This window comes from Phoca vitulina, unplaced genomic scaffold, assembly GCF_004348235.1.
Source record: "Phoca vitulina isolate PV1807 unplaced genomic scaffold, GSC_HSeal_1.0 scaffold6, whole genome shotgun sequence".
NCBI classification, from domain to species: Eukaryota; Metazoa; Chordata; class Mammalia; order Carnivora; family Phocidae; genus Phoca; species Phoca vitulina.
Genome location: NW_022589709.1, coordinates 55,788,578 through 55,805,441, shown reverse-complemented (window position 1 = coordinate 55,805,441; position 16,864 = coordinate 55,788,578). Strand labels below are relative to the sequence as shown.

General features: G+C 39.6%; 1 protein-coding gene across 1 annotated transcript; it reads left to right on the top strand.

Moving 5' to 3' along the window:
- The first annotated feature begins 3,469 nt into the window (after positions 1-3,469).
- Positions 3,470-16,729, top strand: MRPS36 (mitochondrial ribosomal protein S36). The gene is made up of 4 exons (XM_032404282.1): positions 3,470-3,613; positions 14,090-14,153; positions 15,755-15,942; positions 16,469-16,729. The coding sequence occupies exons 1-4, from the start codon at positions 3,572-3,574 to the stop codon at positions 16,484-16,486; spliced, it is 312 nt and encodes a 103-aa protein (XP_032260173.1). The 5' UTR covers positions 3,470-3,571; the 3' UTR covers positions 16,487-16,729.
- Positions 16,730-16,864: the final 135 nt, after the last annotated feature.

Genomic DNA, 16,864 nt, shown 5'->3' with positions numbered 1-16,864 from the left:
TTGACAGAGACACAGCGAGAGAGGGGACACAAGCAGGGGCAGAGGGAGAGGGAGAACCGGACTCCCTGCTGAGCAAGGAGCCCGATGCGGGACTCGATCCCAGGACCCTGGGATCATGACCTAAGCCAAAGGCAGACGCTTAACAACTGAGCCACCCAGGTGCCCAAGTTCCCCGTTTCCATGACTAACCTTGGACATATCTGAAGAGGGCATTAGAGAGTATGTCCTGAGCAGCTTCCTCAATTGGGGACACATATCATTTTATATCTCAGTCTCAAATTCTGGGCTGTGGTGCTTTTGTTAGTGTATGTGTATATATATGTGTGTATGTATATATATATAATTTTTTTTTTAAAGATTTTATTTGACAGGGAGAGACACAGCGAGAGAGGGAACACAAGCAGGGGGCGTGGGAGAGGGAAAAGCAGGCTTCCCGCGGAGCCGGGAGCCCAATGCGGGGCTCGATCCCAGGACCCTGGATCATGACCTGAGTCGAAGGCAGACGCTTAACGACTGAGCCACCCAGGTGCCCCAGGAGTTTCAAAATTTTTTTTATCAAGAAAAAACTCACCGAGTTGTACTCGGTACATTCATTCATTCATTCATTCATTTATTTATGTTTTATTTGTCAGAGAGTGAGCACAAGCACAGGGAGCGGCAGGCAGAGGGGGAAGCAGGCACCCTGCTGAGCTAGGAGCCCGATGCGGGACTCAATCCCAGGACTCCGGGATCATGACCAGAGCCAAAGGCAGATGCTTAACCGACTGAGCCACCCAGACGCCCCTGTATATGTACTTTATATTGCATCACATCGGGAGGCTGACATGTATGGTGAGTTTTGCCTAAAGGTCTACAGCCAATGTCAGAAAAGGGAACGTGGAACAAGAAAGTAGTCAAAGGCCAAGTAGATAGAGACATTTAAGAATACATAATACAAGAAGTAGAATCAGATGGTGTGCTCCAGGTTCATGAGAATAGCCAAATAATAGTACTGAGAGTGTAGACAGAAATCACAGGACCTGAGTGGGGTCAATAATCAAATGATCTGATGACATACCTGATGGTGACTGATAGAAACTGATTAGCAGTAGGAAAAGAAGACATGATTTGAGGGTTGAGGCAAGTTGCTGCTTCCACTTTAACTACTTTTATCATCTTCATCCTAGAGAGAATTAATTTATGAGAGCTGGATGAGAATTCTGTGGAGTATGAATATCAACACTTAGAAATGAAGCCACAAGTAAAGAAAAGTCATATTTTCCTGGCTGACTCCCCAAAACAAAATCCATACCAATATGACCAGTAATTTGCACTGCATTTGACATTTTCTGAAATTTATTATCAGGTATTCCCAGGAGACTTCTTTGTATTTGAGGACTTGGAAAGTTTTGTTTTTTTCTTTTTCTTTCTTTCTTTTTTTTTTTTAGACTTTATTTATTTTAGAGAAGGAGACAGTGCCAGCAGGGGGTTGGGGGAGAGGGAGAGGGACAAGCAGACTCTGCGTTGAGCCCATATGGAGCTAGATGTGGGGCTTGATCCAACGATGCCAAGATCATGACCTGAGCTGAAATCAAGAGTCCGAAGGTTAACTGACTGAGCTACCCACGTACCCCTGGAAAGTTTATTTTTTAATAAACTCTCTAAATTATGGGACTTCTTTTTCCATAATCATTTCTTAAATATAGTCATAAAGGAAAATGAAAAACATTTATTTAGAAAAGTAACCAAGAAAGTCTATGTCTTTTAAATGACCTTAGAATGAGAATCTAGGGAATGTCTGGGTGGCTCGGTTAAGCATCTGCCTTCGGCTCAGGTCATGATCCCAGGGTCCTGGGACTAAGCCCCACATCAGGCTCCCTGCTCAGCACAGGGAGCTTCTCCCTCTCCCTCTGCCTGCTGCTCCCCCTGCTTGTGCTCTCTTTCTCTGTCAAAAAAAAAATCTTTTTAAGAAATAGAATGAGAATCTAATATTGTAGTTATTCACATAGAAACTTGCTGTTTCTCTGTGTGTAAACGAAAAGTCTTTGTACTAGAAATCTAAGCTTCTGCTGCTTTTGAGCTTTTCTTCCCTAGCTGTATTGAGGTCATTGACAAATAAAATTGTAAGGTATTTAAAGTGTACAACTTCATTTGGTGTACATATACATTGTGAAGAGATTCCCACACCTGAGTTAACACATCACCACTTTTGAGCTTTAAGAACACATTATCTGGTTTCAGCAGTGGTGGCTTAAAACAATTTTTTTAATAGCCTATTTTTTAGAGCAGTTTTAGGTTCACAGCAAAATTGCAGAAAGTAAGAGTTCCCATATACTTACTGCTCCTACACATTCACAGTCTCCCCCACTAACACCATTCCTTACTAGAGTGGTATATTTGTTACTATTGAGCCTATATTAATATGTCATTATTACCCAAAAGTGGTACATTCTATGGATTTTGACATGTATAATGACATGTATCTACCATTATGGTATCATATAGAATAGTAGTTGCACTGTCCTAAAAAACATTATGCTCTGCCTATTTGTCCCTGGCAATCACTGATCTTGTTACTATCTCTATAATTTTGCCTTTTCCATAATGTCATATAGTTGGAGTCATTCAGTATGTAAGTTTTTCAAATACCGTCTTTTACTCCTACCAAAGATGTGTTTGAGTGCCTGTGTTCCTACAACCTCCCCAGGATGTGTTATCCAAATTATGTATGTTGACCAGTTGGATGGGTGAAAATAGTGTTTCAGTGTAATTTAAATTTTATCAGAAGGGCCCATTTGGGGGCACAATAATATATTTCTAAGAAGCTTCCCAGATTTAGAAACCACTGATCTAGATCATCAAAACAAATGTGTCACTCTATTTAAAACAACTTATGGCTACATTACCTACAAAATTATGTTAAGTGGCTGCAACATATCGTGTATTAAAATTTATAACAACATAAACTAATATTTGCCACAAAATTTAGTATAATTTTTGGGGAATGATATGGAAGCATTATGCTTCAAAAAGAAAAACAGACTTTTGAGTTCTCTCATACTTGAAGCAGACAGCAGTTTAATACCAGGACTAATGGTAGATCCTATCAAGTAATGCCAGTAAGTGAGGGAATAATAAGCCTAGTGTAGACCTGGAATTGACCACTCCCTGAGCCTGCCACTAACTCCCAAGTTTTAACGAGATTGTTCGTTTTAGGAAGCCACATGACTTTGTATTACTTATTTGGTTTCAGGTTAAATTTTGGACTCAAATTAGAAACTGGCTATCTGGAGAAGAAATGGCCCTAGTTTACTCGTCGGCTGATGGCAGAACAAACCCAACACCACAAACCTTCGTCTGCAAAACTGAACAATGGGGAGCACGTGGGGCAGTTGCTAGGCGGGAAGTGGGGCGGGGTGGGGCGGGGCCAGGCACAGAGGGTGGGTTCGCTCGGTAGTGGAGGAGGATCCGGGAACGCCCGCTCGTCCCTCCTCCGTGACGCCACAGGCAGGGCCCGCCCCCAGCTGCCCAGGACTCCTGTTATCTCTGCGCCTAGCGAGCGCGCCGGAAGCTGCTGCCCCATCCTGGGGTCATGATGGGCAGTAAGATGGCGTCTGCCAGCAGGGTCGTTCAGGTAAAGAAATTCGGTCGCTTTTTCGCACCGTGGGCGGTAGGGCTAGTGCTGATTATAGCAAAGGCGCTGGGGAGACAGGGCGGTGGCGGAGGCTGCGCGGTCACCGCGGCCTTGGCTAGCGCCAGCGACGCGGCCCGGGGGTATGTGTGAAAATTGGACCTTGAGCCCATTGGGTCGGGCAGTGAGCCGGGACTGTAGCTGAGGGTTCCAGCCAGGCTGCAGGACTGCAGTGTATCAGCACGTAGGCACAGAGCAGCTACGCGGTTCCCGGACTGTACTCTGCCAGGATCTCCGTAGCCCTCTTAGGAGTCGGCGGACTAGGCTTCCCTGGCAATAGTCTGGCCAATCGACGTTCAGCATTGTCAGTGATGTCCCGGATCAGCCAATCGTAAGGACGGCGGTAACGGCGAGTGGAAGGAAGCGAACCTTGTATCTGACCCAGTGTCCCTTCAAGGTCTCGGGAATGGCAGGAGAGCTGGCCCTGCGAGCTGCGTCCTTACCCCGGGCCTGTTCTCCCCCACCAGTCCAGGCGTCTAGTTACTGGCTGGATGGAGGGAGTTGGAGGGGGGAAAAGATATTATTTATCTATAATGCTTTTACATTACATTGCAGATGTTGGTTTCCCAAGCTCTTTTTCCCTTGAGTTTAGATTGGTAGCTAGAGGAACTTTGTTAATCCGAACATCATTTACTAACTCCTGATAGCTTTTATGTTTGCTTCTCCAGCTGTGATTGCTTAAATAGGAGAGGTAAAGTTGGTATATAAAGGGACACAACCTCCACATTTGTGGTTGTTTTACACAGTTTGTGTAAAATATACTCTCAAAGTATATTACTATCATTTTTAACTTTGATACGAGAAGTGCATTTACCTTTGCACAAATACACCTCTTATTTAAAAAATTTTTATTGTTATGTTAATCACCATACATTACATCATTAGCTTTTGATGTAGTGTTCCATGATTCATTGTTACAAATACACCTCTTAAAAAGACTTCTTTTTTTTTTTTTTTTTTTAAGATTTTATTTATTTGCGAGAGAGAGAATGAGAGACAGAGAGCACGAGAGGGAGGAGGGTCAGAGAGAGAAGCAGAGTCCCTGCTGAGCAGGGAACCCGATGTGGGACTCGATCCCGTTACTCCAGGATCATGACCTGAGCCGAAGGCAGTTGCATAACCAACTGAGCCACCCAGGCGCCCCTTAAAAAGACTTCTTAAAGTTGTTTCGGTTTGAAAGATAATCCTAGATCCCAGCCTTCGGTCTCATTGCAAGGAATGCTCCTTACTTACCACTCATTCAGTGGGTAGATATTGAGCATTAACTAATTAAAGATTCTGGGAGGACAAGGAGAACCTCTAACAAAGGACTGGTATCCATAATGTATAACCATACATATCCATAATATATAGCTCAATTTAAAAACGGACTAAAAAGTTGAAACTGCACAAAAGAAGATACACAAATGAGCAATAAGCCTGTGAAAAGATGCTCTACTTCATTACTTGCCAGGACGATTCAAATTAAAGCCAGGAAGTACTACTGCATCTACCAAAGTTATTAAAATTTTAAACTGGCGGGGCGCCTGGGTGGCTCAGTTGTTAAGCGACTGCCTTCGGTTCAGGTCATGATCCCAGGGTCCTGGGGTCGAGCCCCGCATTGAGCCCCCTCCCTGCTCAGCGAGGAGCCTGCTTCTCCCTCTCCCACGCCCCCTGCTTGTGTTCCCTCTCTCGCTGTGTCTCTTTCTGTCAAATAAATAAATTTTTTTAAAAATCTTAAAAAAAAATTTTTAAAACTGGCAATACAGAGAGATGACAATGTGAAGCACCTGAAACCCATACGTTGCTGGTAGGAGTATAATTCGTATAGCCACTTTTTAAAATCTGTTTTGTCAGTCTCTGGTAGTTAAACATACGTACCCCGTGACCTAGCAATTTTACTCATAGGTTTATACCCAGGAGAAATAACATACATTTATCTACAAAAAGACATAAAAATGTCTGAATGCCAAGCATATATATTTGATATATAAACTGATGTAAGCAGAAAAATGATAATTTATCATTTACAAAATCATTTTGACTGCATGAGACATGAGACATGGGAAGAAGGTTTGAGATTTACAAGTGAAGTGAAGATACACCTCCGGGAAGGAGGTTGAGAGTGCTGGTTATAGAATATTGAATGGTCCCTGTGTCCTAGGCTAGATAAGAAAGGAGGTCAAGTCAGGGTGGAACCAGTTGACTGGAAAAAAGAACAATCAAAGAAATGAAGGGTTTGGTGAAGCTTATAGTGGGAAGTAACAGAGAAGAGTTATACTTTAAAAGTTGTAGTTGAGGTTAGATTTTAGGTTATTTTAGGGACAATAAAGCTCTGAACTCAGTGAAGAATTAAAAGAACTTTTCAGAAGTAAATACTGAAGTAGAAGGAATATAAAGGTAAATAGGCAACTCAGAAGTTTTGTTAAAGGAAATAGTGCATGAAAAGAGGAAAATGAAAAAAATCACAGAATAATGAAGGAAAAGATTAGAAGGATTCAGAGAAAGTCATAGAAGTAGATAAAAACAGGAAACTGCAACTTTTATATAATAAGTAGTCTCTGAAAAAGTAAAAGCAAATAGAACAAGTCTCAAAACCTGTAAGTTACTAAAACTTGCCTGATGTAAAAGAAGACTTAAACCTATACCTTAGGCTTGAGAGAATTAACCAACTGTGTTTGAGTAATGGGTATATTCTAGTAGAATCTTGAAAATTTTTTTTAATATTTATTTATTTATTTGAGAGAGAGCACGCGTATGCGCAAGTGCTCACATGGGGAGGAGGGGGCAGAGAGAGTGGGAGACAAGCTGACTCACCACCGAGCGGGGAGCCTGACGCATACAGGGCTGGATCCCAGGACCCTGAGGTCATGACTTAAGCCGAAACCAAGAGTTGGATGCCCAACTGACTAAGCCACCCAGGAGCCCCTAGAATCTTTAGATTTTTAAAGGAGAAAAAGAAAAAATTTGGGTGATCCAGGCTACAAGACCAAGCACTTAACAGAGAACGAAAGTTAGAGTTTTCAACAATAATAGTTCATAAAGGAGGACATGTAGATAACATTTAAGGTAAAGATGGAAAATGTGAACCAGAGATATATCTAGCTACATTGACCTTCAAGTTGTAAAGGCCACAAATCCTTCTACATCTTCAGTAACTCAGGGAATATTGTTCCCTGGAGCCCTTCCTACTAGATCTCCCAGAGAATGAAAGACAACTAAGGAATATTTAGTTGTACTTGGAGTTGTTTAAACATGGGAAACGGATATGAACGTTGAATGTATGTGGCTCTAAGAACTAAGACTAAATAATGGAGATACGGGGGAAAGACTTTTGGTAATACTATTGTTTGACAGTATAGCTCTAGTTCAACTTTTAAAATGGAGGAATAAGGGGGAAGAGTATATAAAAGGTAGAATACACTTGCTACTGCCCCTGGTTATTAACTGGTAGTAAAAGATGGGAAGGAAAGCAGAGAAGAGATCCCGATCACCTGCTTTCATTCTTTCTCATAATAATGAACCAATGGGTAGTATCTCAGAAAGTGGCCATTAAGGGAATTATGTAAAGATAGTAATGTAAATATAAATACACAAAAGTACAATTTACAAATCTTTCCAAATTAAAAAAATCCCACAAACGAAAGCAAAGAAAAAGGTAATATGACAAAGGAATTTATTTTGAAATAATCATAAAATGATGTGACAAAATATACCAAACTTGTGAATTATATCTGTAAATGTAAATGGTCTAAATCAAATTATTATTCTCAAATTGGCTAACAAATGCCTATCCAATGCTATGCTATATATGAGGCATACCTAAAACTAAGAGACTTAGAAAGGTAAAATTAAAAATTAAAAGCTATTTGATCTGTGACAAAGGAGCAAACGCAATAGATGGAGAAAAGATAGTCTTTTCAATAAATGTTGTGGAACAACTGGATATCCACTTGGAAAAAAATGAATCTAGACATAGACCTTATACCCTTCACAAAAATTGACTCAAAATGGATCATAGAATTGTATGTAAAATGCAAAACTAGAAAATAACATAAGAAAAAATGTAGATGATATTGGGTTTGGCTGTGACTTTTTATTATTTATTTATTTATTCCCCCCCCCCCCCAAAGATTTATTTATTTATTTTGACAGAGAGAGAGAGAGAGTAACATGCATATAAGTTTCCTCCATGTCTTTTCATGGCTTGATGCCCAAGCACGGATGAGCAGAAGCAGGGGGAGGGACAGAGGTAGGGGGAGGGGCAGAGGCAGAGAGAGAAGCAGGTTCCCCACTGAGCAGGGAGCCCAATTCGGGACTGGATCCCAGGACCTTGGGATCATGACCTGAGCTGAAGGGAAACGCCCAACCAACTGAGCCACCCAGGCGTCCCTGGCTTTGACTTTTTAGATACAACACCAAAGACATGATATGTGAAAGAAATAATTGATAAGCTGGATGTTATTCAAGTTAAAATCTTCTTGTCTGCAAAAGACAGTTAAGATAGTGAGATGACAAGCCACAGACTGGGAGAAAATATATGCGAAAAACATTTAATAAAGGACCATTATCCAAATTATACAAAGAACTCTTAAAACTTAATAACAAGACAACCTGATTTAAAAATGGGCAGGGTGGGTGCCTGGGTGGCTCAGTTGGTTAAGCGACTGCCTTTGGCTCAGGTCATGATCCCAGGGTCCTGGGATCGAGTCCCACATCGGGCTCCCGGCTCAGCGGGGAGCCTGCTTCTCCCTCTGACCCTCTCCCCTCTCATGCTGTTTCTCTCTCGCTCGCTCTCTAATAAATAAATAAATAAAATCTTTAAAAAAATAAATAAATAAAAATAAAAATGGGCAGGGTGCCTGGGTGGCTCATTCCGTTAAGTGTCTGGCCCTTGATCTCAGCTCAGGTCTTGATAGGGTCCTGAGTTTGAGTTTGAGCCCTGCGCTGGGCTGTGGAGCCTACATAAAGACAACAACAACAAAATGGCTTAAAGACCTGAACAGACCCCTCATCAAAGAAGACAGATCACACACAGGCATATGAAAAGATGCTCATTATCATATGTCATCATGGATTTGCAAATTAAGACAACAATGAAATATCACTTCATACCTATTAGAGTGGCCAAAATCCAGAAGAACATTGATACCACCAAATGCTGGCAAAGATCTGGAGCATTAGGCACTCTCGTTCACTCCTGGTGAGAATGCAATATGGTACAGCCTCTTTGGAAGGCAGTTTGGCAGTTTCTTTAAAAACTTGATATACTTTTACTATATGATCAAACAATTGCACTTTGCTGTTTACCCAAATGAGTTGAGAACTTACATCTACATAGAAACCTGCACATGGATATTTATAGCAGCTTTATTCATAATTGTAAAAATTTGGAAGCAACCAAGATATCCTTTAGTAGTAGGTAAATAGATAACATAAACTGTGGTACATCCAGACAATGGACTGTTATCCAACACTAAAAAGAAATTTGCTATCAAGCCGTGAAAAGACATGGAGGAAACTTATATGCATGTTACTAAGTGAAAGAAACCGAACTGAAAAGACTACTTACTGAACGATTCCAAATACATGACATTCTGGAAAAGACAAAACTATGGAGACAGTAAAAAGATCAGTGGTTGCCAGGGGTTTGTTGGGGAGGAAGTGATAAATTGCATATGGATCTGATATTTTAATGTAAAAAATGAAGCCAAAGTTGCAAAGAATTATACATGCACAAATGAGTGCATATAAAACTGATAAAATCTAAATAAGCTATATGGACTGTACCAATGTCAGTTCACTGGTTTTGTTACTGTGCTATAGTTCTGTAAGATATTACTGTAGTAGGAAACTGAATGAAGGTACCTGCAATTTCCCTGTACATTTCTTGCAACTTCCTATGACTCCATAATTATTTCAAAATTGAAAATTAAAAGAAATAAAACCATGCAATACCAAATGAAAACAAGACTTTCTTTTTTTTTTTTTTTTTTAAAGATTTTATTTATTTATTTGAGAGAGAGAGAGAATGAGAGACAGAGAGCATGAGAGGGGGGAGGGTCAGAGGGAGAAGCAGACTCCCTGCCGAGCAGGGAGCCCGATGCGGGACTCGATCCCGGGACTCCAGGATCATGACCTGAGCCGAAGGCAGTCACTTAACCAACTGAGCCACCCAGGCGCCCCAAGACTTTCTTTATAACCTGGGAACAGTGAAAACTTTCCCAACTATGCTTTAAAATCAAGATACAGTAAGGAGAAAAAACTGACAATTTGGGCTGTACTAGAAAGAAAAAAACACCTTTACTCATTCAAAAAATTAAAAAGCATTTGACTAAAAAAAAAACTAGGTAAAAAATTTGCAACAGAAAAAGGGTTAATAACCATACTATATAAAGAATTTGTAAGCATAGAAAAATAGGCAAGAGCTGTGAACGTACTCTTCACAGGTGAAGAAATGAAAATGGCTCTTAACCATATGAAAAACTGGACAGCCTCACAATAAGTGAGAATTACAACTACATGGAGATAACATTTTTCCTCACTTAGATTTTATTAAAAATGTACAAGTTAGATAACATAAGTCTGTTGGGAAGGCTGTGTGTAAGCAGGCACTTACCGGTCGCTCTAGGAACCAATATGGGAATGTAAAACAGTAGAACCTCTGTGAAAGAAAATCTAGGAGTATCTCTCAAAATCAGTCTTTTATCTTTTGACCCAGCAATCTCTTTCCTAGGAATCTATCCCACAGATATACTGGCACAGATAAGAATAGTATGAGGATATTTACTGTATGCATTATTTGTAATAAAGACTGGAAACAACCCAAATATCCATTAATGGGACAGGCTGAATAAACTCATGGCATTTATCATGAATTTATACTGACCCCTTAGATTCCAGTCTGAACACCCCAGCATTCTTCCTTCTCTTTCCCCCCCAATCCCACACTTGTATTTTCTTTCTCCCACAGGCAAATCCCTGGCTCCCCCAAATATCAATATAAATGTATGTACTCATTGGCTCAGTCCTACAGTAGATAGAAAATGGTTTCAAAATTGCTATATTTATACAACTCCCAACACCAAACTAAGAAGTTCAAAATTTCTTTGTATTTATTATTATTATTATTACCATCGCCTTTAGACTGAAGTATAGTCTAAGCCCTCTGAAAGTTATTTGGATTAGCTCTTTTTTATTCTCTTAGTTATGTTACCCAACTAATACACAGTTAGAGTTGCTTCTTTGTGTTTACATTTAAAGTTTAAAAAGCAAATTTTGAGAGAGGAAAATTTGAGCATAAGCTAAGTATTAGATGATATTGAAGAATTATTTTTAACTTGTGAATTGTGGTAAAATGTATTGGGGTTGTGATTTCACAAAAATCTGTTTTCTGTTAGTGATACATATGGAAGGTATTAACAGGTAAGAGGAGATGGTTGGGATTTGTTTAATGGGGGAAGGGGTGATAAAATAAGATTATATTACTGTTGAAATTGTATAATGTGTTTGTCAGGATTTATTTTATTTTTTGTTTATTAGGGTTTATTATAGTACTTTCTCTACTCTCATGTATTTAGAAAAATTTCTTTTAAGGGGATACCAGGGGCACCTGGATGGCTCAGTCAGTTAAGCATCTGATTTCAGCTCAGGTCATGATCTCAGGGTCCTGGATCAAGCCCTGCATTGGGCTCCCTGTTCAGTGGGGAGTCTGCTTGTCTGTTTCCCTCTGCCCCTCCCCCTGCTCATTCTCTCTCTCTCTCTCTCCTTCTCTCAAATAAATAAATAAAATCTTTTAAAAGGTGGACACGAAGGGCACCTGGGTGGCTCAGTCGGTTAAGTGGCTGCCTTCGGCTCAGGTCATGATCCCAGGGTCCTGGGATCGAGCCCCGCATCGGGCTCCCTGCTCAGCAGAGAGACTGCTTCTCCCTTTCCCTCTGCCTGCCGCTCTGCCTACTTATGCTATCTCTCTGTCAAATAAATAAATTTAAAAAAATCTTAAAAAAAAAAAAGGACATGATACTGGAAATTTAATCTATAAGGGCATATCACATCATATTTTTAAGTGTGCAAAAGTAATGCTGAAATGGATTCTCTGTGTACGTACGGTTGTGTAAGTGTGTGTATACATACATAGTTAGTCCTAACTTACAAATGGTCTCTATTCACTCACTTGGCAAATGTTTCCTGAGCATTTAGTATGTACCAGGAACTACTGCAGAAATGCCAATTTCTCTGACTCTGCCTTTTCAGGAGCTTAGCTGTCCTGTAATCATTGGTTCATTGATCTGTCCTCTGCATAATATTCTTAAAATGTTCAGGATGCCATGGAAACACAAAGGAGGAGTTTTAAAATCAGACTTTGAAATCAGGAAAGCTTTTTAGAGGGGAGTGATATTTGATTGTTTTAAAAGATAAACAGATGAGGGGCACCTGGATGGCTCAGTCTGTTAGGTGTCTGCCTTCAGCTCAGGTCATGATACTAGGGTGTTTGCATTGAGCCCCGCTTCGGGTGTCCTGCTCAGCGGGGAGTCTGCTTCTCCCTCTGCCCCTTTCCCTGTTCGTGCTCTCTCTCTTGCCCCCCTTTGCTCTCTCTCAAATAAATAAATGAAATCTTAAAAACAAAACAAAACAAAACCAGATGAAAGCATGAGGCATGGAAGTGGGGCGGGACTGAGGATAGATTTCTTGGCAGAGAACACAAGCTGTAGATTGAATGGCATGATGAATAGGGAACAGAAAAGTACTTCAGAATACCTGGAATAAAATTAAAAAAAAAAAGAATACCTGGAATAAAAGGTCTATAAGACAGTGGTGGGGAATGAGGCTTGAGAGGTAAGGAAATGCCAGATCAGGATGGGCCTTGTGAAGGACAGATGTGGAGTTTGAAGTTTATTTTGAAAGCTGTTGAACATTTTAAAAACTTTTAAATGGGGTATTGAGAGTGGATGGCTAGAAGAACATTCTTTCAAGAACCTTGGCTATGAAAAGGGAAAAAGTCACTAGAGGGAGAATTGGTTTTTTAAAAATTTTTATTTAAGTATAGTTGACACACAATATTACATTAGAGTTTTGTTGTTTTTTTTTAAGATTTTTATTTATTTATTCATGAGGACAGAGAGAGCGCACAAGCAGAGGGAGGGGCAGGCAGAGGGAGAAGCAGGCTCCCCGTTGAGAAGGGAGCCCGATATGAGGCTCTATCCCAGGACCCTGGGATCACGACCTGAGCCGAAGGCAGACGCTTAACGACTGAGCCCCCCAGGCGCCCTAGAGTTTTGTTTTTTTTACCATGAAAGACTTGTGTGTGCCCTTATGCTGAGGAAGACAACTCTATTCCAGCATTTTCTCTCAGCAGCACAATTGTGGTGGTTTCAGGCGAGTCCCAACAAGCCTATTTACTTCTGTAGTCATATAAAATATATAATATATAGTACATATATACAGATATTTTGCAGATAAACACACATCTCAATATCATTAGTTACAGAGCAACTCAGAGATTAGATGCAAATAGTACTGTTCATTAGAGTCTTAGCATTGTGTATTCAGATAATTTCATATTGAAATGTCCATTTAAGTTCTTCTATAGCATTATCTGGAATTTTAGGGATAAAACATTAATACTCTGCAAATATCTGTTATAAAAACAATATTCTAAAAATACATATTTCTGTGGGTATAGTCCTCAGACCAAATGTGCTAACAAATGTTTAAGTCTGTTTTATGGGGGTTGGGGATTATAGATAGTATTTTCTTATTTGTGCTTTTTTCGATTTCTTCCGAATTTTTTACACAGAACATGTGTTACTTTTGTAGTCAGAAAAAGTATTTTCCTTTAAAAATTTGTCAGTGAGTGAGAGCCCACACAAGCAGGCGGAGCGGGGGGCATAGGGAGAAGCAGGCTCCTCGCTGATGGGGAACTCAGTCTCTCACCCTGGGACCATGACCTCAGCTGAAGGCAGACGGTTAACCAACTGAGCCTCCCAGGAAAAGTATTTTCTTAATGACCTAAATTTCAGTATGCTTCTTACCCTGTTTTACACTGCTAGATATTGATAGTAGGAAAACAACACTCAATACAAGTCAGGAAACTTTGAATTCTTACCAGGCAGCAGGGCAATATATATCATGCAACATAAAATCTGTGTCATCTTTTTCATAGGGTTGTTTTTGAGGTCAGTTGGTAGTATAGTAAAATGTCTTATCATGTGAAAAGTCCAAAGTTATTATGAAGAAGAGATAAACAACTTAATAGTTCATAGACCAGCTTTCCTGGTTGGGGAAGAGTAAAATAGGAAGATTTAAAGTTGCTGTCAAATACTAAGTTAGTTTATTTTAACAAAAGTATCTATGAAGCCCAGTAGGTTGTTTCTTTTATAGTTAACGAGTTTATTTTAGTGCTTCATCTTTTTTTTTCCATGGATTTTATTTTTCTTTTAGGTAGTCAAGCCACATACTCCGTTAATAAGGTTCCCTGACAGAAGAGACAATCCTAAACCTAACGGTAAGTTGTACTTCAGATTTTTAAAAAAATATATGTACAGGCATATGTATATATGAATATTCTATTATAGGCATTATTTCTCATTTTAAAATCAGCGAGACCATTGTAGCTTAGATCACAATGGTCTGCTAGATTTCATGCAAGTAGAAATTAACTTATTACCTCCATTTAAAAAGGTAGTGACTCAACAGAACATATCTCTGATTTTTTAATGATAACGATTTTATATAGGGAAATTTTTTTTCTTTCCTTTCTTCTGTCCTTTAAAAGACTCTCCTATGCTTACATTGGAGAGATTGTGAGGAACAGTGGCCATTCCTATATTTTTCTCCCAGCTGACCTTCTTTTCTTTCACTCATTTATTCATTCACTCAATAGATAAAGACTGCCTTAGCCCTGAGCAATCATTTCCTATAAAGTAACTGAAGATTCTGAACAAGTCCTGTTTTCCTTTTGCCCCTCCTTTTTACCCGATCCTTTGTCCCTGTTTTTTTTTTAATTCCAGTATAGTTAACTTACAGTGTCCAGTATAGTGATTCAACAATTCTATACATTACTCAGTGATCATTATGATTGTCCCTGTCTTTATTATAAGATATTTGATCTTTAATTCAGGGAGGAGTTTATCAAATTTTGTAGGGATATATATATATATATATATATCTTTTTTTTTAAGATTTTATTTATTTATTTGACAGAGAGAGAGCACAAACGGGGAGCGGGAGAGGGAGAAGCATGCTTCCTGCTGAGCAAGGGTGCCCAATTCGGGGCTCCATCCCAGGACCTTGGGATCATGACCTGAGCCAAAGGCAATCGCTTAACCGACTGAGCCAGCCAGGTGCCCCTTATAGGGATATTTTTAACTGTAAATGCCACCATTTGACGAAACTTTTTTTTTTTTAAAGATTTTTTATTTATTTATTTGAGAGACAGAGAGTGAGCAAGAGAGAGAGAGCACAAGCTGGAGGAGGGGCAGAGGGAGAGGGAGAGGGAGAAGCAGGCTTCCCGCCTAGCAGAGAGCCTGATGCGGGGCTCGATCCCAGGACCCCGGGATCATGACCCGAGCTGAAGGCAGATGCATAACCGACTGAGCCACCCAGGTGCCCCCATTTGACAAAACTTAAGTCAGGTAGATTATCCATATGGGTTGAACTCCACTACCTAGAAATTTTATTATTTTACAAACTTGTTTGATTTAGTAATTCATTCACTTAAAGCTACCTCCTTTTTTTTTAAATATTTCAGTTATTTATTTGAGAGAGACAAAGATAGAGCACGAGCGGGGAGGAGAGGGAGAAGCAGGCTTCCCGCTGAGCAGGGAGCCCAGTGCGGGACTCGATCCCAGGACCCCGGGATCATGACCTGAGTCAAAGGCAGACGCTCAACTGACTGAGCCATCCAGGCGCCCCAGCTACTTCCTTATTTAAAAAGAACTTTATGAAATTAAATATAGGTACTCAACTAAGTTACTCAATAATACCTCTCAGAATTACACTTAGCATTTGAAGAATGACTTGCTTACTCAATAATAGATAACTCAAAATAGTATTTTAAGACACCTGAACAATTTATTTCTCTAATTACATTTTTTTTTTTTTCAGTATCAGAAGTTTTGAGATCAGCAGGACTACCGTCTCACTCTTCTTCAATTTCACAGCATTATAAGGGAAGTAAATCCCCAGATTTGCTGGTGCATCAGGGTCCACCAGACACTGCAGAAATAATAAAAACATTACCTCAGAAATACAGAAGGAAACTTGTATCTCAAGAAGAAATTGAATTTATCCAAGTATGTCATTGCTCTTTATCTTAGTACTGTGCAAAACACATGAACATTTTTGGCTTTTGGAATTTCATAGGCTGATTTACTTGCTCTTTCCATCACCTTGTCATGGTGGGTCAGTCGCTAAGACCAAAACAGTCAGGTAGACCAGGACTATGAGAAATAAACCATGTACAAGCCCTCAGTAAAAGTACATGAAGGAATATATGTGTGGAAGTAGAATATGGGAAGTAGCAATAGCTATAACCACATGAAAAAAGCTCGGTAGAATCCTTGGTAATTTTTCAGTGTGAAGGGCTGCTGAGACCATGAAATTTGAGGACCACCAATCAGGGTCAACCTTGAGTCCTTTCCAGATCAGAAATTGTTCATAACATTGATAGGAGTGCCTAAGAGGAAAACCAAAACTGCTTTTTTTTTAAACACCTAAAGATCATTTGCTTAAAATAGTGTAAATTCATATAGTGGCCATGAGAACATTTCTTCTGTAAATTTAACACCTAATCTTTTTGCTTTGTTTTTTCCTTTTCAGCGTGGAGGTCCAGAATAATCACTGACAGTGTGGCTGCTGTTTGTCATCAGACAAAAGACTAGTCTTTACAATAAAGGACTTCCAAAATGGCACACGAGAAATTATATAGTAAACAACTTGAATAAATACTCTGCAAAAAAAAAGAAATCTAGAAAATTTAGATGGACAATTGTATCTCCTAATATATGTATCTTGGTCAGCTTCTCCACAAGCTTACCTAATTGTTTATATGCTTATTAAAGTATACATTTTTAAATGTTAGCCTATTAATTTACTCTCGATTATCAAGTATTACCAGTGTTGAGCTACTAAAAGCACACAATATCTAGTAAACTATCACAGGTTTTCCATGATTTCCCTTTTGTTTCAGTTTCTTTTTAGACATGGAAAGATTTA

Excerpts from the sequence above, each read along its gene's own strand:
- MRPS36 (XM_032404282.1), top strand. The coding sequence starts at position 3,572 with ATGATGGGCAGTAAGATGGCGTCTGCCAGCAGGGTCGTTCAG. Across the intron at positions 3,614-14,089 it reads CTGCCAGCAGGGTCGTTCAG|GTAGTCAAGCCACATACTCC; the intron begins GTAAAGAAATTC and ends TTTTTCTTTTAG. Across the intron at positions 14,154-15,754 it reads AGACAATCCTAAACCTAACG|TATCAGAAGTTTTGAGATCA; the intron begins GTAAGTTGTACT and ends TTTTTTTTTCAG.